The sequence below is a fragment of the Saccostrea cucullata genome, unplaced genomic scaffold, assembly GCF_032062105.1.
Source record: "Saccostrea cucullata isolate Sc308-1 unplaced genomic scaffold, CSIRO_AGI_Scuc_v1 ctg979, whole genome shotgun sequence".
NCBI classification, from domain to species: Eukaryota; Metazoa; Mollusca; class Bivalvia; order Ostreida; family Ostreidae; genus Saccostrea; species Saccostrea cuccullata.
In genome coordinates, this window is record NW_026924382.1 from 121,006 (window position 1) to 142,872 (window position 21,867).

Consider the following 21,867-nt stretch of genomic DNA (forward strand, 5'->3'; position numbering starts at 1 on the left):
AATATTTTAGTGAGATGTGAATAGGCTTGGCGGAACAAATACTGGGAACCACTATGTACTAGTTTGTTTGTATGGATTTTATCAATTTTGAAATCCAGTACAGATATGGTATTAGAATTCAATGGTTGCTGGAGATATTCAAAATACCCGGTATTCAAAACTGACATGATTTTCAAGAATTTCCTCCGATGAGTATAAGTTGCATTACCAACTGTATCAATTTTAATATAAATGAATAGATTAGCATATATGTAGATGTACATATTGAGTGTACATGTCATATTTTTAAAAATACCTGAAACATGTGAAAAGTACTTAAACTTTTAGACTCAAATTAGCACAATTATAACTTATGTAGTGTAATAAAGTGTATTTACAATAATTAAAACAATTTTCATATCTAGAAACAAGCACGCTCAATTGTATGAGTTGACAAACGAAGTTAAAAGTTTCCAGTGGTGCACGAAGGAAATTGATTCGTTAACTATTACAAGTAGGTGATTATCGTATTCATCATCAAGGGCATGACCAGTTCAGTGATATTAATGCTCAAGGTCGGTGTATGGTTTTCAAGGTCTCTGTGCACCATAGGTGTTGGCACGATACTCTTTTCTCTCACGGTGATGCAACTACTCATCGTGAGTCAACTCTAGTTACCAATGACGAAACGTTAATAAAACTTAATAAATAATTATCAATGTCGACGTGTAAAACACAAAATGAATACAAAAATAAATTTAATTATGTAAATTATTTAAAACTTCCCTTTTTAAGAATTCTTTTTTCTTTGAAAAAGTGCTTCAAGGTTAACTCAGACTTTTACTGACATTTTCTAGATCTCTGAAATCAACAGGAATAATGAGAAACCCATGGCTTTTTTACAGGCATTGCAAATGCTGAGTAGCTTTGCAAACGTAAACATTTTATATCAGGTGTCAGGAGTCATCGACTCTCGTTATTAAGGAGAAACAAAAGTTATGATTAGCGTTATGCTATTACGAACGCATAAAGATCCCATATAATAAATACATAGGCCAGTACCTAATACATTCAAAGACGTTTGCTTGGTTTTGTTAGTTTTGTTTGGTCGAACCTGATGAAAAACTGATGAAAAAAAGAGGAAGATATGGACAAACACGGTTATAGGGACCAGACCCTCTCTTTAAACTCAATATTCATGGACTTTGAGAAAAATACACATTTTAAAATAAACATTCAATTCATTTTCAGCATAGGACACCTACTATTTTCAGAAATCACCTCTGCTCATCTTAAAATTGGAAACCGCACTCGTAAGAGCAGTTTTCAATAATCTAAGTCTGATATATAATGTTAAGAATTGCTGAGAACAAACTGTTTTGCACCGTAAATTTTAGTGTATTCAGTTTTAAATTAAAGGGCAGATCACTCTAACTGCATAATGATACAAAGGAGTTGGAACTCTTCAATGTGCAGTGAACAGTTGGTCCCTATTTTCTATTTTTAGGCCCAAGAACGATTGTCTCTGAATTAGTTGTGTTGTTTCATCCAACAACAAATATCTTTTATACAGAATAGAAAATACTGTTAAGACGTGAGAATATTTTCTTACGTAACTGTGTTATGAAGATTTATAAAGCTGGTTGCAAAACGTTTGAAGTTTAAAAAGACAGAATTTCTATAAATCTTATCGTTTCAAAGATGAAAGAAACATTGACGAATCAAAAGCATATTGCACCTATTGACTGCAACCTGTTAAGAAATTTCATTTGTTTTTAACATTGTTTCGTATAATCTTATCTATATATACACTAAATGAAATCTGGCATCAATGTTTTCATACAAAATGAAAAGTGCAAAATGAAAGAAAAAATGTATTTTATGAATTTACTAAAATACACCTGTTTGAGGATTCCTTTAAGATTCATGCCCTTGGAAACAAGTTTTCGCTTGTTTCGGAACATCTTGCTGAATACATTGAAAATTTCGATTAATTTCTCTACAAGAATAAAGAAAATACAGAAATAGCTTTCACTGCTAATTAATAAGTTAATCAGCTTATCAGAAAACCTCCATTTCTCAAAACTTTAATTTAAAAGATAACCAAAGAGGATATAACTACCAGATAGAATACCGCCTTACTCAAATAAAGAATTGGGCAGTACTAGGGTGCAATGATATAAGGAACAATTTAAAAGCATTCACTATATGATGGGGCAAATATATTTTTTTTTACAATTGAGAAATTCTAGTAATAATTTTGATACATAATAATATGATATACACAATATAATATAATACACATGTATGAATAGTAAATTTACAACCCTGATATAAACCAACAAATTACATGTAGATATTTGTCCTTTTTAAGTAGTACAGACCTGGCCTGAGGAGTGGAACTTTAACATTTCTGAATTATCTGGAAAATAAGAAAACGATTTAAAATCAGATGCACATATGCTTTAATATGAAAAAAAAAATAAGTCCAAATTTTGCTGCACTTCATTAAAGAAAAGTTATGATTACTAAAGAACACACCGAGAGTGATTAGCTTACCTAAAATGATGATGGATGCTTTCTGTGAAAATCTTCTCACAAATTTTCATTTGTAGATATAGAAAAAAAATGTTATTATAAAAAAAAACACCTCTAAATTTGCCATGAGGTATATGGTACATAGTTATCGTTTACTCAATGTTAATACGATATAAGATTGCATGTAATCCATAATCACATTTAAAAAAATATATGTATAGTTTTTTGACAAGAAAAATTATATAAACTGTACATATATTTTCTTAATTAAATGGATTTCATGTGTTCTTTTAAATCTTTTAGACGAAAATGCAACAATTTTTCGAATTCATTTTTTTGATGTCCTAATGAATTAAATATATAAGGAATCACTGTCTAGTTTGTTGGGTTTTCCAAGGACATAAAAAAACAGGCCGAAACGTGGTTTAATTTATGTGTAAAGGGCTTCTCTCGATATGGAAATTATCCCATGTTTCCAACTATCGTTGATTCCCTGTCATGCCCAACAAACTAGACAGTGATTCTTTAAATGAACAAGAACAAGCAATACAAATTAAGCCCTATATTTTTCTAAAATATGAAAGTGATATAAGAAATCAAAATTCATTCTTTCTGAATCATAGGAATTCCCTGCAGTAAGAATACACAAATCGTTTTTCTCATTTGACCTCCTATATGCTAATTGTGACATCATTAACTTGTGCATTTTCCCGTATTTTCTTAAAAAGTTGCAGAAGACATCAATTTTCAGTGGAATTTTCTTTCAAAAATCATACTCTGCCACCGTCGCCCAAAAAGATTTTGAGATATGTGATTTTTCATGGCAGTTAACATAATATATCCAAAAATTAAAGTGGACGACGGTGGCATAAACTAATTTCTAAAGGAAAATTAGCACAGAAGTAAGTCATTTTGAGGCTTTTCTGTATTAAATTTAGAAATGTACCAAGATAATGACGTCATATTTCCAGAGAGGTCCTCCTTCATGCCATATTCTTTAATGATTTATCATATTCATCTACTCAACAATTGTTAAAGCCAATTTCATAAATTTTCAAGACCATTAAATTTTCAGGGCACAATTAAGCTCAAACTGTACCCTATTCTTTCTCAAACGAGGTAAGTTATTCATTTGACAACCAAGTTGATTAGATAAGAATATCATTACTAGTAGTCTCGTTTAACGACATCATTTTGCAAATTTTATGGTCCATGAAAGATATGGAGATAAGGAACAGTGTTCAATATCAAAGTCCATAAAATAATACAAAATAGGAGCGGAGCACACACAGACCTCTAAAACATCAGAGGTGGGATCAGGTGTCATGGAGGAGTGAGCATCCCCTGATGACCGGTCAAACCCGCTGTCTGCTCCTTGTCATGATCGGGAAATAACGGAAAAATCAGTCGTCAATTCAGTGTATGAATAATGGACTAACAATTAGTATGAAAATCGTCAGTCAGCATTTGACTCAATGATAAGTTGTATTTGCTGACAAGTTCATTTTATCGACCAAGAACTTGCAAAATGATGACTTTAAACGAGACTGCTGATATTCTTGTTTCATCAACTAGTTTGTCAATAATTTATCTCGTTTTAGAAATTGTTCATACGTAGAGCATATTCTTGCGTATCAAATCAACTGAGGTATATAAACTCCGTATGCAGATGATGAAGGTATATTGCTGCATAAGTAAGGGAAGTTGACGATAGAAAAATTAAAGTCATCACATTTATCATAGAGCTTACAATGACAATGTACGTCAATGTAATCCATCATAAAGTGAAATTTTTATTGACGATTTTCATATTAATTGTTAAGCCATTATTTATACACTGAATTGTCGCCGGAATTTCCCGTTATTTTTCTGATCATGACAAGGAGCACATAATGGGGTAAACCGGCCTATATTGGCAGGGAGTGCTCAGTCCTCTTTGGTACCTTATCCTACCTCTGATGTTTTAGAGGTCGCGTTCGCTCTGATCCCGCTTTGTATTGTTTGAAGGGACTTCTGGGCTTGAATACTGTTCGTTTAATTCCATATATTTCACTAATGGTAATCTAACAACCAAGCTATATGATAAACGTGATGACTTTAACTTTTCTATCGTCAACTTCCCTCACTTATGCAGGAATATACCTTCATCACCTGCATACGGAGTATATATATCTCAGTTGATTCGATACGCAAGAGCATGCTCTACGTATGAACAATTTCTTAAACGAGGTAAATTATTGACAAGCAAGTTGATGAAACAAGAATATCAGCAGTTTCGTTTAAAGTCATCATTTCGTAAGTTCTATGATCGATACAATGACCTTGTCAGCAAATACAATTTATCATAGAGTCAAATGCTGACTGACGTTTTTCATACCAATTGTTAGTCCATTATTTATACACTGAACTGACGACGGATTTTTTCCGTTATTTCTTGATCATGACAACGAGCTCACGGCGGGTGTGACCGGTCGGCAGGGGATGCTCACTCCTCCATGGCACCTGATCCCATCTCCGATGTTTCGGAGGTCCGTGTTAGCTCTGCTCTGATTTTGTATATTGTTTAATGGACTTTGAGATTTAATACTGTTCGTTATCTCCATATCCTTCATTTCATGTCTGATTTCATTGTACCGGTTTAAAATGTTTCAAAAAATTGTATGAACGTTTGATAGGTAGCGAAACCAGGGTTATTTGCCAGGTATTAAAGAAACTTATCATTTTTGATGTATGACTTCATATTGCTAAATTACCATTGAATCGACGAACTCTAAATGATGATATACGAAATCTTATCATATAAAAGATAGAGAATAGCCACCTTCTAAAATTCAAACTTTGTTCCACGTAGCATACTTTTTGAATTTAAGATTGATTATGTAGGGTGGATACAATTGATAATCCAATATGTAAAAAGACATCAAAATTAAGCTAATTTAACCACTTCCCGAACGAGCATGAAAATTATCAAACACACGGAAATGAGGTTGTAAAAGTCGAACCAAACACTAATGAGAAATAACCTCTGTGTGAACATTTAGCCCCCTCTGCGAGATTAGGCTATTACTGTGTTTTTTGTAAAACGAAACTAAGCTAAACTGCTTTTGCAGTTAGACTTAAGTCTTATCTTTTCGCACTTAGGTTCCACAGAATTAAAAGTTGGCGAGAGTGTTACAGAAAACATCATTCAGCACACGGGCCGCACGGGTTAAGGAGCAATTAGACTGATAGGTTAATCTTAACTTATTTAAAGATAAATTATTCTTTGAGAATATGGTATACCTCAGTGTGTCGCTTTCTTTGATAAGGTCAATTAACCATTTGAAACGTAAATAGATATCATTTCCATTTTGTTTTTTAACAGATTAATAAAGACGATTCAAAACATCGATGTATACGTATATTTCAGAACGGCGATACTTTACGGCTCATTTGTTTCGTTAAAAATCCTCTTGGTTACAAAATTGGGATTTTTTTTTTTGCTTCTTATTTTTAGATATTAGAGAGGTAATGTTTCTTTATTTCCACAAATCTCTGCATATATGCAATAGGTAGGTGCAATATATCGTCTATACATATCTACTTAATTAATAATGGGTTAAGACAAAATGATTGATAGATTAGCACTACTGGTTTAGATTGTCACTTGATGGAAACTATATTCATTCAAAAATACTTTATCTTTATTAATAAATTCATATTTTGTTTTACTTTTTTCTCGTATGACGTTTTGACAAAAAGTTACAATTATGATTTTATGGTAGATTTTGATTACTTTTAAGCTAAACGGACATTTATATTGGGGATACAGTTTTGTAAAAATCCATTATCCGCCATTGTTCTAATTAGTGATTGTATAGGCTGAAAATGTTACAAGACCAAAGCAAAGTAGTCTAACACATGTATATGAGATACAATACATTTTATGCATTTGCTGGTTTTCTCTTTTGGGGTTAAAGTGAATGGATCGCTGGGAAATCTGCATTATGCACTATTTCGAAATACATGTAATTCAATTAAAATAAAACATAGTACATTTTCTATCGGTAAGGGTTGTGTCAGAATTAATTTTAGAAAAAACAAACAAAAAGAACAAATATGATAAAAAAAATTATACAAAATATTAAATCTAGTTTGGAGAGTCAAATAAATGATATATAATATTGCCTTTGAGAAAATAAACTTTTAATGCAAGAAAATGCCTATTCAAACATTTCCCACACTACACAACAATTTAAATCAAAGCTAAAATATTTAATTTACAAACGTCGAGCACGTGCAATAGTAAACAAGATACTGTTTGTCATGTTTAGTTTTTTGTGCCGTCGTTTAGATTTTGTGTCTGCTTTCTTCGCAGTACAGGATACTAGTACAGTACATCTTTGCGCTTCTAACATTTTATTTAATATAGCTTGATTCTAAGAAAACCGTGAGATATATTTCAAAGTATATGAATATCAACATTTTCAATCGCAATCACGTAGCATGTTCTATTAAATATACCAACATGACTCTCAGCTTGCACTAGTCATGAACGTTTTTGTTGTCAGTCTGAAGAATAGTAAACACATGCTCCTCGGTGAACCCTAAAAATTGGTTAACGACGGGTTAAAAAAATGATAGATCCCTATTTTTGTTAGTCTCGACTGCGAACGTGGACAAAATCATTACCCTAATTCCATCATCCATTCCTGTTAAATGAGTATCCACATGTGGTCATCGTTACAAATTAACGATGTAAATATTTACATGTATATGCTCGACACACAGGTTCAACAATGTAAAGTTTCAGCTCGATATCTGTGTGTAGTATTTTAAAAAGTTCGTAAATCTCGCTTGAGATAAAGGAAACGTGAGCAGGAATTACTAATCGGACTGTAAAACTCGGACCATTCCGTACACTGTGACGAAATCGCTTCACTGGAAACATATAAATATACGCACTCACCAATGACAGAGAGCGAGAGAGAGGGGATCTTGGCATTATACAACAGCAACATATGTTTCTAATATTCACTTTGCAGGGAAAGATGCAGCATCACTCGTGACCCTATGCTTGAAACAAAACGCTAGGTTTTATCACCACTTCACTGGATTTAAGACTTGTATTAGCTTATCGAGGACTTCTCTTAAAATTTATTTGCACTATTGGATACTTAGTCTTCATTGACGGATAGAAGGAATCAGCAACATTGTGCTGTGGTTAGAAATACTTACTCGCGAGGGTATAAAAATAGACATAGTGAGAGCAAGAGGTAGCAAGTCACCAGCAAGCCTGAATTAACGAGATAAAAACGAAAGCTAGAGTTTGATAATAGTAGAAAAAACTGACTCGGTGCATGCATGGTCTGGAATCAAGGTGGCTGTCTTTTGACGGTTCCAGAGGTTACAATAAGTTCTGTTCAAGACAGGAATAAAGAGGGAAATTGTAAAATGTCGTCCGAGACGGAGGAAAGTATTCCGGAGGAAGAAGGGAGACCAAAGGAGCAGGATATAGAAGCGGACTCAAAATTGCAAATCATCATCAACAAAATCAAAGACTTCTTTAAGAAGATTTATGCAGTATCCAAGTCTCTGTTGGGGCTTTCGGTTTTACTTGTGCTTTATTCAATTATAGGAATGATTATGTTTCACTGGATAGAATATCAGGAAGAGCTGGACCAGAGAGAAAAAGTTGTGAACTTCCGGGAACTCACGGCAAAACAACTGTTTAAATTAAATAATAAAATGCTAAATGAAACTGAATGGATTCAAGAGTCCCGAGAATATTTGGAGAATTATGAAAATTTGATCAGGAACACACCCTATGATACCACCGAAAAACCACTTTGGAGTATGTGGGGATCTTTGTTTTTCTGTGCTACAATTTACACTACGATAGGTAAGTTTGTCCAAATGCAGATATTAAATACGCACAATATCTATAATCAAACATCTTATTGCAATTGAACTTAAAATCTTTTTTCTTTCATTGAAAAATTCCCTCTAGAATTAATCTTAGAAAAGAAATTGCTGAAATATTACAAAGTGAATGCGTGTATCAACCTTGAAAAGTGCCGCATGATATAAAACATGTACTTTTATTTTTTATGTAAGTTCATGCATTTTTTAACAATTTCTGGTATAAATCAAGTTCAGCTGACCCCCAAACGTTAACCCCTTTTTTGTAAAGTATCTATATTACAAAAAAACCTAATGTACAAAAAATTGAAACAATGTCGGTTAAAACGCAGATAAGAAGGAAACAATATACAGAAAAGGAATTTGATGTTACCTGTAGCTGTTTATCTGCAATAGTGCACAAATGCACATGTCGCTATTAAAGTCACATGGAGATGCAATCATTTGTCACAATCAATTTCCCAGAGACGCGTGTATAGCATTCTCTGAATCTTATAACGTTAAGCGTCATGGGGACTCTGAGTGTAATTGTGGGGGAGAAGTACGACCCTTTTCACCTTTCATCAGCCATCATCCCAGATATTGAGCTCAAGAACCTACTCTTACTACGGCAAAAAAAGAAACCATAAACTGACATCAAGCAACAGGCGCTGGAAATGTTCTACATCTTTTTGTATAGTAGCTTGGTCATTTTTTGTACCTGCCATAAACCTTTCAGAAAACTTGCATACATGTTCGAAACAAGCCAGACAAAACGCTTACATTTGCGATAAAAAATTGTCGGAATTCCCAATACACATGAATAAAAAATATCTTCGAAGTGAATACTATGGATGCAGATCCATAACTTTGTGTTTGCTTCCTTCAATTTTATTCTAAGATATTCCCAGAGCACAATGCACTTTTGAGGAAAAAAAATAATGCAGACAAATTTGCTGCTAACTAAAAATCTTATCCTGAAATCTGCTTGTTTTCAAATCCTTTTCTTGTTTGCTTTCAAGAAACTAATTTAATGCATACAGAGTAAGTTTATTATTGTTAGCTTTCATAAAAGTTCAAGTCTCTGTATGCATTACACCTGTTTTTGAAGTTTTCCTCGAAGGTTAATTTACAGATTGATATTCGAATCTTTCATCATTTCCATAAAATTTAGAAAATTTTCCATGGTGAAACTTAGGTTAAAAAAATCCCTTCAAAAACTTAAATAATATTACGTTTTCCTTCAATATTCACGCAGAGTACAGAACTTTGTTATCAATAAGAGGGAGTCAGATCACTTTCGCCCACTTTGCCACCATTGACTGGTTCCTTCTCAAATTTTACCCAATTTAATTTTTTTTTTCACGAACGTGCTTGAAAATTTGAAGAACTTAAATTACTGGAGGATGATTTATTAGGCAGAGAAAAAAATGGTGGAAGAAGAGGTCCACGATTCAGAACCGATGCCAATTCTATAATTTACCTACAATCCTCTTTTTAAATCAAGACCAATTACAAAATTGGAGTTCAAAAGTTTTTTTTTTCATTATTTGAAGGCATTTTGTTCTGAAAGAGTCTTTGGCCGCCAAACTGATTATTTCTAAGCATATCTTATATAAAGGAGCTAATGCAATATTACATATTGCCAGAAACTGTGGCTGATTAACCCATTTCTTGAATTTACACAGAAAACATATATTTCCAAAATATTTTTAAAGAGGTTTCATCATGCTCTACCACGCCTTCTGGCTTCTGCTTGCGATTAGAAAATGAGAAAAAAGTTTGGATAAATTTCATTGATGGTAAAGAAACCATTAACTTCATTTCATGCAATATAAAAGAATTAATGTTATGGTTTTTGAAATGAAAACTTCTTCAGAAAATTATATTTATAGGTTCTAGATGGTTTCATCTATATATATACCCACAAATGAATTTGAAAAACCATAGGATTTCAAATAGTATTTTTCATTGAGTTAAGTTGATTGATTGATTGTGTATTGTTTAACATGTTTAACGTCTCTCTCAAAAATTTTTCAATCATATGGAGACTCCACTACTTGCCGGTGGAGAGGTGCAAATTTTGTCCTATACTCGGCACTTAGGGTCATTGAGCAGTGAGGGATCTTTTTCGTGCCAGCACCTACTGCGACACGGGACCTCGGTTTGGTTTAGAGGTCTCATCCGAATGAGCGGTTTCCACGTCCCATAATGGGATTCGAACCGATCAACTCCTTACTTCGCGACTCCAGAGCAGACGCTCTATCTACTGCGCCACGCGGGCCATTGAGTTTGAAAAATTAGTATATATTTAAGATTCATTAAGGGAAGACCGTTCTTAAGGGCGTTGCATAAGAACGTTTAAAATATTGATAGTGCGTTAGTTGTGAATATCCACATATTTACCTGTTGTAAATTGTTTTGGTCGTGGGATTGTTGGTTGATGAATGAAATACTTTGTTTAGATACTTTTAAAAAAAGAACTGAGTCAATGTATTCACTTAATCACCTACTTGAAATGTTATTACGTTCAAACAAAAACATGAACACTTCAGTATTAGCTAGGTTTCGAAACCTCGGATGACCAAAAAAAATTATATTGTTTTGGGGATATGAGTTCAAAATTACCTCATCGGACCCGGCCATCCCAAGACTTAATTTGGAGATCAACTACGCTGTAGTTTTGTTTTAAAATTCTATGTTAAAAATATTTTTTTTTACAAACACTTGACTTTGATGAAATGTTGAGGATAAAATTTTGATTTGAATCTGCCGCTATCAAATTTTAGCATCACATTAAACCACCATTGATTTGAGCAAATGAATGATAATGTAGTAATTTGAAAACTATAAAAATGTAATCATTCATATAAGTAGTAAATTTCAAGTAATACAAGTGACTCTTTTTTTTTGTAAGTAAAACATGTAATACAATTGGGTGTTTCACGCTTTACAGGATTAAGGACTCGGCAATGACAGATAAAGAAGCATTCAATTAATTGAAATATCTAATCTTAATAAGTTTTCCTCGAAAAAAGATATTATTCACGTTTTCCCTAATGTTTTTCACAAATAAAATTGAAGTTCTCTGATTTGAAAAGTTGTTCTGCAGAAATCATTTAAGATATAAAAGCCCAATGTTTGTATCATATAAAAGAACACTGTGCATTATTTAATTCCAATTAAATTCCAATTTTCTCATATAAAAAAAAACGTTATACTTATCATAATTCGAAGATATTGACTTTCATAATGAGGTAACATATAACACAAGTGAATGGTATCATCTGTGGTCCGTAATACGTGGGTAATACGTGTAGGATTTATACCTAACTCTTCATACACAAATTCTTCCCAGTCCTACGAATCAGACCATATATAAACCGTGTCGTTGTAGGTGCTGGCACGAAAAGATCCCTCACTACTCAATGGCCCTCAGTGCCGAGCATAGGACAAAATTAGCAGCTCTCCACCGGCAAGTGGTGGCGTTGATTGATTGATTGATTGATTGATTGATTGTGTACTGTTTAACGTCCCTCTCCAGAATATTTCACTGATACGGAGACGTCACCATTGCCGGTGAAGGGCTGCAAATTTAGGCCTATGCTCGCACTTACGGCCTTCGAGCAGGGAGGGATCTTTATCGTGCCACACCTGCTGTGACACGGGGCCTCGGTTTATACGGTCTCATCCGAAGGACCGCCCCATTTAGTCGCCTTTCACGACAAGCAAGGGGGTACTGAGGACCTATTCTAACCCGGATCCCCACGGGGATGGTGGCGTTGATACTATTACACATGAGTGAAAATTCTCGAGAGGAACGTTAAACAACATACAATTAATCAATTACAAATTCTTTTTGAATGTTATATCGTTGTGCATTCATTAATGTAAGATTTCAACTGAGAGATCATTAATTTCTAAACGACATTTTGAATGATAATTTTGTTTATGGTTTAAAGAAGATGCAAATGGCAAACTGAATTAAGAAGATGCAAACTGAATGATACTTGGTGTTAAAGATCTTAGACTTTTAGAAAATCCAACACACACAATTTTCCAATTTTCCGAAGAAACTGAATATAATATTCTGTACTTTATCTTTTCTATAAACTTCTGAATCACGTATACTTGTTGAACTGAGCTACAATTAAAAATCGCAGCTTGGGCAATATTGATTTAAAGAAGTTTGCAATTATAGTTGCATTTTTTAAAAGGACAAATTGTAGTGCTTTGAGATAGAGTGCGACCATTCTGACTGTAGACGTTAGTGCAAAATATTTATAACTTTGATTTGTATTGATATTAAATCTAATCATTTTTCTTATCTCTTTTTAACAGTATCAGCTCAAGATGCTGTTTAAAAAGACCTTTCCACACTCTTTCATTTATGATTATGGATCAAGGTTAGATAAGCGTATCTCAACCATTCGGTCATGATTCATTACCGTGTATAAAACTCAATCAGTGGGTTGTGTGAGAATAACTATTATCCTCAATGAGCTAGAATAAATGGCTCGAAAGATTTTTATAAAGCATGACTCGACATAGAAGTTGTATAAAGAGGATTTAATTTTATGTCTAAGTAATTGTAAATTTTGAAAAGGAACATTTTGTTACACCACATTCCTTTAGTTTCCTTTTCAAAAGAATTAAAATTGAGTCAAAAGTGCACATCATCCGAGAATTCTTAGATTTTTTTGATATAGAAAACTGGGTCTTTTACAGCAATTATATGAAAGTTTAGGGTTTTCAGATTAAATTCTCTGGATGGTATTTTAGATCCGTATACATGTACAAAGCATTCCTAAGAAATAGTTATTTAAGTATTTAAAGTGTTGATATACCGGTGATAAACTACATTGTAAGATTGCAGCTCACATTTTCGCTGTCTCTTAAATTACGTTTTACCGCATTTTAACCTTTTCGCAACAGTGACCTCTTTCGGTTTTCCACCAGAAGAGACCTATCTTGTACAGACTTTGCAACATGTATATATGATGTATCATATGTGGTATATGCGATACACAATAAACCATAATTATGTTCCGCAACCGCAACATTGTTCTTTCAAGTTATTTCGAGGATCTTGTGGTTTTCGGACAACATCGATCGATTAAATGCGATAATCGTTTGGCACAGGGGATGATTATTGCGCAAGAAAGTGTGAAACAAATTAATCTAAGAGAGACGATAATTAAGATAAGACCCTCTAACGAGATTATCCCAGGAGATGCGCGGTGGCGTTTTTAGAGGAGGATTTGGATCTCGTCCATAACGTTGTTTGATTTGGGAGAATTTATTCCCCATCAAAAGGCTGCAAGATAATTATTAAACAAAATCAAATAGATTCCTACTGTTTGCTCTCACCGTTAGCATTCTTTTATTGGGACCTGTGCAAGTTCTATATTTTTCAAGATCGCTAAATGATAGTGGAAATTTATCATAAAAAACCCGTGTTTAGCTATCCACCTTCTAAAGTGTAGAACTCGTATCTAATACGAATGTTATTTGGAATTGTAACTACATGTATAAAACCTGCAACACCTATTATGACGTCAGTAGACACAGAGATCATTGGCAATATACTTTATAGATATAATTTGAAGATAACGAGCGCTTCCAAAAAAGAGAGAGAGCAAAGCACCACTTGTTTTTGCTCGAAAACTCATTTCAAATGTATTCATTTTTTAGGGAATACTTTCAAGGCTACCTGGTTTATAATAATACGTTCAAGAGTTCATAAAGAACAACTTCAAACTGAATTTTCCAAAAAAGAAACTTTTTTAACTTTTCGTTTCGTAGAACAAAAGAAATTGTTGATAGACATTCAGAAAGGTGGATTCTTAAAGATACAAATCGCGATGATTTTCAAAAAAATTAAAGTTTTTGTATTTGACTTCTTAAATGCATTAATTCTATTCTTTTTATCAGTAGCATTGCAAATCAAGAAGGCAGTTGACCTATGATAAGCGGGAAAAAGAGTTTCTATAAATAGATAGAGACTCAAAATACCCAGTAAAACATCGGGGGGTTCGGTCCAAATCCTCATTATCATGTCATGCCTCCCTATTGGAGGATCTGCTTTTATCATCAGACGAGCTTCTAAGTTCCCCAATTGCTATTTTTCTGCTTATTCCTGGGTTTTTGATAAACGCAGAGGGGAAAGGATCTGACATTTCTAAGTGGGCGGACATTACTGGTCAATATATATGTTATCCGTTAAATGTTGTACGTGTGCTGTATATCTTTCAGTAAACAGTTCAATAAAATATCTTGCCTATCCAAAATGACATATTCGATATGCTAAGTATAAACACCTTGCGATAGTTTTTTTGTCCTTCTTGTTTCAGGGATTTCTGAATTACAGAAAATTATCATAATACTGGTAAACAACGTTTTAATCATTTTATGATTATTTTGTTTTGAAAGTCTTACGATAATTTATACGTTAATATAAATTCTTGTCAAAAATACCGGTATAAGGACATTTATTTTAATTTCAATCTTAAAAGGTTAGTTTCATCTCAGAAGTTTTCTATCATTTGCTCCAAATCGATTGACCGTTTAATTTATTTAATTCTGTGAAGTAAGACACTTTACTTATTTTATTTCCATGTTATTAGCAGATATTTTTTCTTGTCTTTGAAAATACCAATAAGTTAAAAATGTAAAAAAAGAAAATGGTTCAAGATTAAAACTTTATTTATAATCTTGAATAGGATTAACTTATCTATTGCCTAAACATCACCGACAGACAAATAAACACCAGCACGTGTATGTCTCGCGTGAACTATGAAGATTTCACTAGTTGGTTAACCTTGGTACAAGATTAGAAACATGTTTTGAAACAGTAAATAAGATGGGTTCAAACTGTCGCATAAAGAATTATCATAGACCTATTTCAAAGATTTTACAATAATGAAAAAAGTGTTGATCTTGAATTGTAGTTCAACACTAAGGGAAGGGCAAAATAATCCCGTGGGTAATTCAAATGAACACAAACCATAAAAAAAGGAAAATGAAAAAATGTAATACTTGTCACATCAAAGTTAAAGAAGACCCATTACCCCTGTTTAACCAAATTATTAAAAGTCCTACAATTTAATTTCCATCCGTTATTTTGAATTTGTTGCTAATTTTGGTTAAGCACACAGGAAACTAGGGTCCCAGTTCAGGGATCCATTGTCCGATTGACGCGTTTTTATTCAAGAAATTTGGAAGTTTATGACCGATTAATGTTTTGAGATAAACGGCAATAGCTTTTGATTAACGTATGCGAATGTAATATCTGATTTTTAATCGAAACTATAGCGTGTATATAATGAGTAGTATTTGTAGCCGAGCATCAAATCTGTAGATATTGTCATTTTCTTTTTCTTTTTTTGTACAGAAAAGGGATTATTTAAAGTGGCTTTAACAAAAGGTCCTAGTTATTACATTTGGAGCACGATTTATTTAAAATATATCGAAAAATTTACCAAAAGCTAGGGGCCTATATATTTGTACTTTCGGAATTACGAATCAATTCATTGATAATTAACCAAACCACTATACCAAAATTGTATTTGACAAAGCTTAAATTAAAGTGAACACGTATATTTAAGCTTTTTTGAAAATTCTGCAGATTTAAAGTAAATTTGCTGTGTATGTGTAAGTTTTCATTCCATATACTCGACAGAATACACGGTCCTTAAATGTTAGCAATTAGCTTAGCCTTTTAAGTTGCTGCAATTTATTCCTCTCAGAATCCAATTAAATGTTAATGACAAGTATGACCTTTCCTTTGCCTAATTATTTTCAGTTCGCAATTAAAACTCTAGGAAATTAAGATGCATTCGAACAAGAAGAGAAAAAAATCACATCAGCTTAGAATGGAAGAGGAACAAAAACTACTTTATTTCAAGCAGGAAGTTTAATGTCACATAAAAGGAGTAAAATTAAATTGCCTTTTGCTTCTAATAGTAAAAATTTCATTTGCAAGCGAACTTAGGCGATCAACTGACTTCTCAGAAAGAATATAAAACGTAAAATTTCGAATTATCAGGTTTTTTTGTTAAATGTTTGCTAATTGAAAAAAACTGAGGGACATGAAATCTGTTTCGAACATTTTACATGCACAACATGGAATAACATTATGTTCTTGCTGACACTGGGGCGTTTTCTGCTGTATGATATTAATATCGTTAACGGTTCGTTATGCTGATAACGTTACCATACCGCGGCATTAGTTGACCTTTCCACGTCCTGTGCGTTATATTATTAGACGAGTTGGAGCCATGTAAGTGATCCCAGAACAAAGGCAGTCATAACCATCTCTGTGACGCCATAATCATACTAATTATGACTCTTCGAAATCGCCCAGTATCTCTCTAGATTTTGGTTGATTTTGCGATACGATATGATATATTTTTATCATAACCATTGTTTAAAAAATGTTCTCAACTTTAAGAGTGCTTGGTTGGTAAAAATATTTGCATATTTGTTGCTTCTGTAAATGCAGACTTGTGCAGAGCATCTTTGAGGAGATTGTCTAAATTCATGAAAATAGACAAATCTTTTACTCATCCTTTTCATTTTCAGTTTTAATTCGTTCACTTGTAGAACTAATTTGCTGTGCATTTAGTAAACGAGGTAGAAGATTTTTGGAAACGATAATGCTTTGCATCTTCTTTCTTCAATAGAAAAAAATACGTCAGATGGTGTTTAACTCTGCAATTTGGAAACTAATCTCAGAGAAGATTTTATGTTGAAAGCAAGCTATCTGTTCGCAATAAAATTAAGATTCAAAGAAAGTGAAGCAAATCTTATCCAGACTGTTATAAAACATGCAGATTTACTAGACACGAAAACAGCAAAGACGTAGAACAGCATTCTTCTACACAACGGCGCCTAGAAACGAGGAAAAAAAATATGTAAACACGAATGACAATAATTTATTGATTAGCTTAGCAACTGGTTCTAGGGTAAAAGAAGCACCGTCTTATTAATTTCATAATTATGAATATTCCTGGAATGAACATTTTTTTTTGCAAGAGTTAAAGGATAATTGCAAACAAAACATAAAGTTGATTTTCTGAATTTTGCTCACCACCTAGATTATGTTGTTAATTTTCAATTTACAAGGTGAATATAAATACAAACTGTACATCAAAATATTTGTAAATCTTGCATTTGACCCCGCCTAGTAAATTTAATATTTGCAGTATTCAATTATGATAGGATTTATGACATTTTAAAATGCAATGTTAATTATATCTTTGACAGTAAAAGGTATTTAATTTCATGTCATTTCCAGATCGCATTAGAACTGTAAAAGAATTATCCAATATATATCCATTAAAAATTACACACGCCCACTGTCTTTTCAAAATAACCAAAACATTCCTGTTAATTCTATATAAATAAAGTATAAGTATTGGTATGAGGTAGTTAATGCGACTTTTGCCAAAAACAACTACCATTATCCGAGGATACAACTGGTTGGTCCAGACGTATTGGTCGTGGTTTGGGTTTTAGAATGTTTGCCAAATCTTTAATTTCACCTATAGGTGTCTGCTCTTGTCTGGATGATATTTTTTCTCTATCATAGTAGTACTTATTGTTATTCTTTGTATGTTTAATTGTCGAACACCATCTTCCCAATGTATTCAACCATACTGGAAGAATATTGATATCTTGCTAGAGCTGACTCGTTCATATTAAAAAATAAAATCTCTTCTCTCCTGATAGTTGAATGACATGTCATAAAATGTCATAAAAAGTAAAAAATATAAATGATTTTTGTCTTTCGTTGCAGGTTATGGTCACATCACACCAAACACTGACTTCGGAAAAGTTATGACCATCTTTTATGCAACAATTGGGATACCTTTGGCTTTAATGGTTTTAGCAGAAGTCGGCAAAAAGTTAACCGTGGGTTTAAAGTTTCTGTGGAAATTTGTAAGAAGATACTATTACACTGGATATTGCATAAAAGTACGCCAAACGGGAAGTACATATATGAAGAGTGGGTTTCAACGCGGGAAAACAGCTCTACGGAAGGCATCTGTAAGATCTGTTAGGCGACTTCGAGGTCGTCGGGAGTCCCCGGTAGACAGAGAAAACAACGAAACTCCCAAAACCATTGATATTGAGGTAGGTACTGATGTCATAGATTCAACAGAACTTCCGTTGGCAGTTCTAGAGGAAGCTGCGCAGATAATGGCAGAATCGTCACTTGATCAGGTGACACTTCATGGAAATGGTATTCAACAAATTACCTTGGTGGTACCAGAGACAGAAGAAACTGAAAGCACTCTTCATGGAAACAGTATTCAACATGTTACACTGATGGTTCCGGAAACAGAGGAAACGGAGAGCGCATGCGGGGACTCTGTGACGTCAAAGGAGTCACATGATATGAATGATTTTGAAATCGACGAAAATTTCAACTTGCCACTTCCTATCGCCTCTGTCATAATGTTAATATACATTTTCTTAGGAACCTGCTTCTACATGATTTTAGAACAGTGGAACTTCATCGATTCGTTTTATTATGTATTCATTTCAATAAGTACTATAGGTTTTGGCGACATTGTACCTGGTCAGCCAGAGTATTTCTTGGTGTCCTCAATCTACCTTTTTCTCGGATTGGCACTGGTATCCATGTGTATAAATGTCGGTGTTGACTATTTAAATGTGACAATAGATAAAGCTAAAGTACAGATGGACAAAGCTAGAGATAAAATGAGTATTGTGGGTAGAAAACACATGAAAATTGCTGGAGAACAATGGGGTAAAGCAAAAGTCAGAGCCAGGACGAAGGCTACTGAAATGAGAACGAAGGCACGAGAAAAAGCCACGGAAGTACACAATATTGCCAAAGACAAGGCAAAAGAAGTGAGAAAAGACATCGTGTTAAACGTGCAAAATGAACTTTCAAGAATGAAGTCATCGAGGAAGAAAAATTCCTTAGATTCGAATGGGAAACCTCCTTCCGAGGAGAATGTTGAGAGAGAAGTGTCTGTGGACAGAACTTTAACTCTCCAGAGAGTCACACATAGACATGATAAAGACAAAATCGTTTTAAATGGATCTCCAAAGCAATATAACCCCTCTGGGCCTGTGACAGAGTTATGAGATGAGTTGAACGTTTTTAAAGTTCATCTCAAGATAAGCAAGGCGTCCTGTTGAGCAAAGACAATGAACATCATTTCTAATTGAGAATTCAGGAATACCGATCTGAAATTTGTTAAATGGAACAAATGGACAAATCATGAAGTCTTAAGAACTTCAACGATGAGATGATCTTTCTCATAGCGCTGTTTGGTCGAGGATGAGAGCATGGAAAAAGTTACAGAAATAATTCCAAGAAAACATGATGTAACAAAATGACTGTATAAGATTACAAATTCATGAAATGTTGACTTGCCAAAGTGTTGGGAACTCCAAGGTTGTGAAACAACCAGACACGAAGCAAATGCTTGTTCAGGAATAAAACAGTATGTCAGAAATAGCTGTATCAGACATGTATTTATATCATTTTATCATTCATGCTTCCTGGAAACATACATGAAACATGGGTGCATCAGGGTACATAGCAAGTTCACTTTGTGTTTCAGTGTGTACAGAAGATAAAACGATGATACAATTGTTTCCTACTTCAAGAACAATTCCATTTCTATTCACGTGTCCCTGAACTTGACAATGCAACTTTTGTGTATATCAAACAAACATGAATGTGTGTGTGTTCACATTACCCTTCAAACTTACATCAGGAGAGAGAGATTGAATCCTTAACACCATCATTCAACATCATATTAACATTTTTTAACCGTGTATGTAGAGTGCTCTCTTCCAAAATCACTTTTAAGTTTATAATACAAATGTACACGTCTACATATTCATATTAATTTTTTTTAAAATATCAATTAGAGATACATAATTATATAAATTATTCTATTTTAAATTGCAAATTTCTGGGAACTATATCCAAAACTCCCACCCAGAAAACTTTATGACTCATATTTCGTTTTGATAATTAAGCTGTGCTATTTCTGTTCTTAAGTTAAATTTAGATATCATTGCTGTTTCTTAAGGACCCAGGGAACCATAACTCTCTTTTTTAACTCGACTGACGCGTCAATTAGATCGAATTCCATCTTCTGCCTTTTGGAAAAAAGGAACACCTGTAAATATTTAAACATAGTTTAAGAATCTTCAGGAATGTTGTTAGTTGCTCTGATTAGGGCAATCTTTAACTAGCAATATTTGAAACCTAACTCGCTCTTACGACTTGTGCGAACGAAAGTAATATCATATGCAACCCCAAAATTCCTAGCAGACCATTTAGTTTTTACCAGAATGATATACAATCTACCCATTATTCTTGTATCATTGTTTTTGTAGTGTATTAAATCATTTTAATTTTCCATATTGTCAACATAAAGCTTCAAGATTTTAGTTTAACTTGATAGGAATACAGATTGAACTGATTGCCTTGTTACATTTCAACTGGTGTGTTTTTCCTCTACACTTGTAAAAGGTTTTATTCACAATAATGAAAGTAAATGTGAGATTTGAAAGTCAAATATGTTAGATATACTTGTTTATACAGTCTTTTTCTATTTGTGTATGTACAAAAATGATGTTGATATCCTAACAAAAGAAACCACCTCAAACGCCATAGCAACATTTTATTACTTTGGTATTCTTTTTATTTTGTTTTAAATGGTTTTGTTTTTGTCTGCTATTGAAACTGTAGAATATGTTTATCAAATTAAGAATAAACCGCTCAATTTTTTTTTTATGTTTGGGACATGCTGATTGTTTTTAGCCATATTGTTATTTATTCGTTTTAGTATAAGCCATGTTTAGAAATACATAAATGATCTTGTTAAACAAGTTAAGTGTAGAAAGAAAGTTGTTTGTGTGAAGGCGGTGAAACAGAAGTGGTAATTGCGGAGAGAGAATAAAAACCCACCATTACAAAGGATGATCACCCTACTGAAATACAAAAAAAAGATTGTTTTGGTGACCGATTTCCTTCTACTGGCAATCGTAGCCCCGAATTGTTACATGTTTGACAGTATGCTTGTGAGGGCAAGTGTGTGTTTTTTAGTGTTTGTGTGATTGAATACCATTGTTATTTTCATGAATGATTGTTATCTGTTTATCATCTCCACCATTCCAGTTAATAAATGTTTTTCTAATTTTACAAATATACTTTGTCTTGTTTCTTTTTTTATTGCTAATACAACTTAAATAATTTTTTAAAATATAATTTTGTGGTTTATAAAACATACACAATGCTCTAGGATGACTGACAATTCATGAACAAGGAAAAAAACTTACAAGTTCTCTTAAAAATAAATTTAAAAAAAAGTTTAATATGGATGCTGAAGAATATTCTATCAACTGTCCTTTCATATTGAATTTCAGCTTATACACATACACATGTAGTCGGATATACATGATGATATGGAGGGA

At 33.2% G+C, this 21,867-nt stretch overlaps 1 protein-coding gene across 1 annotated transcript; it reads left to right on the plus strand.

Moving 5' to 3' along the window:
• The first annotated feature begins 7,240 nt into the window (after positions 1–7,240).
• LOC134266307 (potassium channel subfamily K member 18-like) lies at positions 7,241–20,294 on the plus strand. Its single transcript, XM_062748525.1, has 2 exons — positions 7,241–8,398; positions 18,197–20,294. Exons 1-2 carry the CDS (start codon positions 7,861–7,863, stop codon positions 19,516–19,518), a joined length of 1,860 nt encoding a protein of 619 aa, XP_062604509.1. The 5' UTR covers positions 7,241–7,860; the 3' UTR covers positions 19,519–20,294.
• Positions 20,295–21,867: the final 1,573 nt, after the last annotated feature.

Bases quoted from the DNA above. Each gene is read 5' to 3' on its own strand.
- LOC134266307 (XM_062748525.1), top strand. From the start codon at position 7,861: ATGGTCTGGAATCAAGGTGGCTGTCTTTTGACGGTTCCAGAGGTTACA. The intron at 8,399-18,196 runs GTAAGTTTGTCC...CTTTCGTTGCAG, and splicing joins TACAATTTACACTACGATAG to GTTATGGTCACATCACACCA.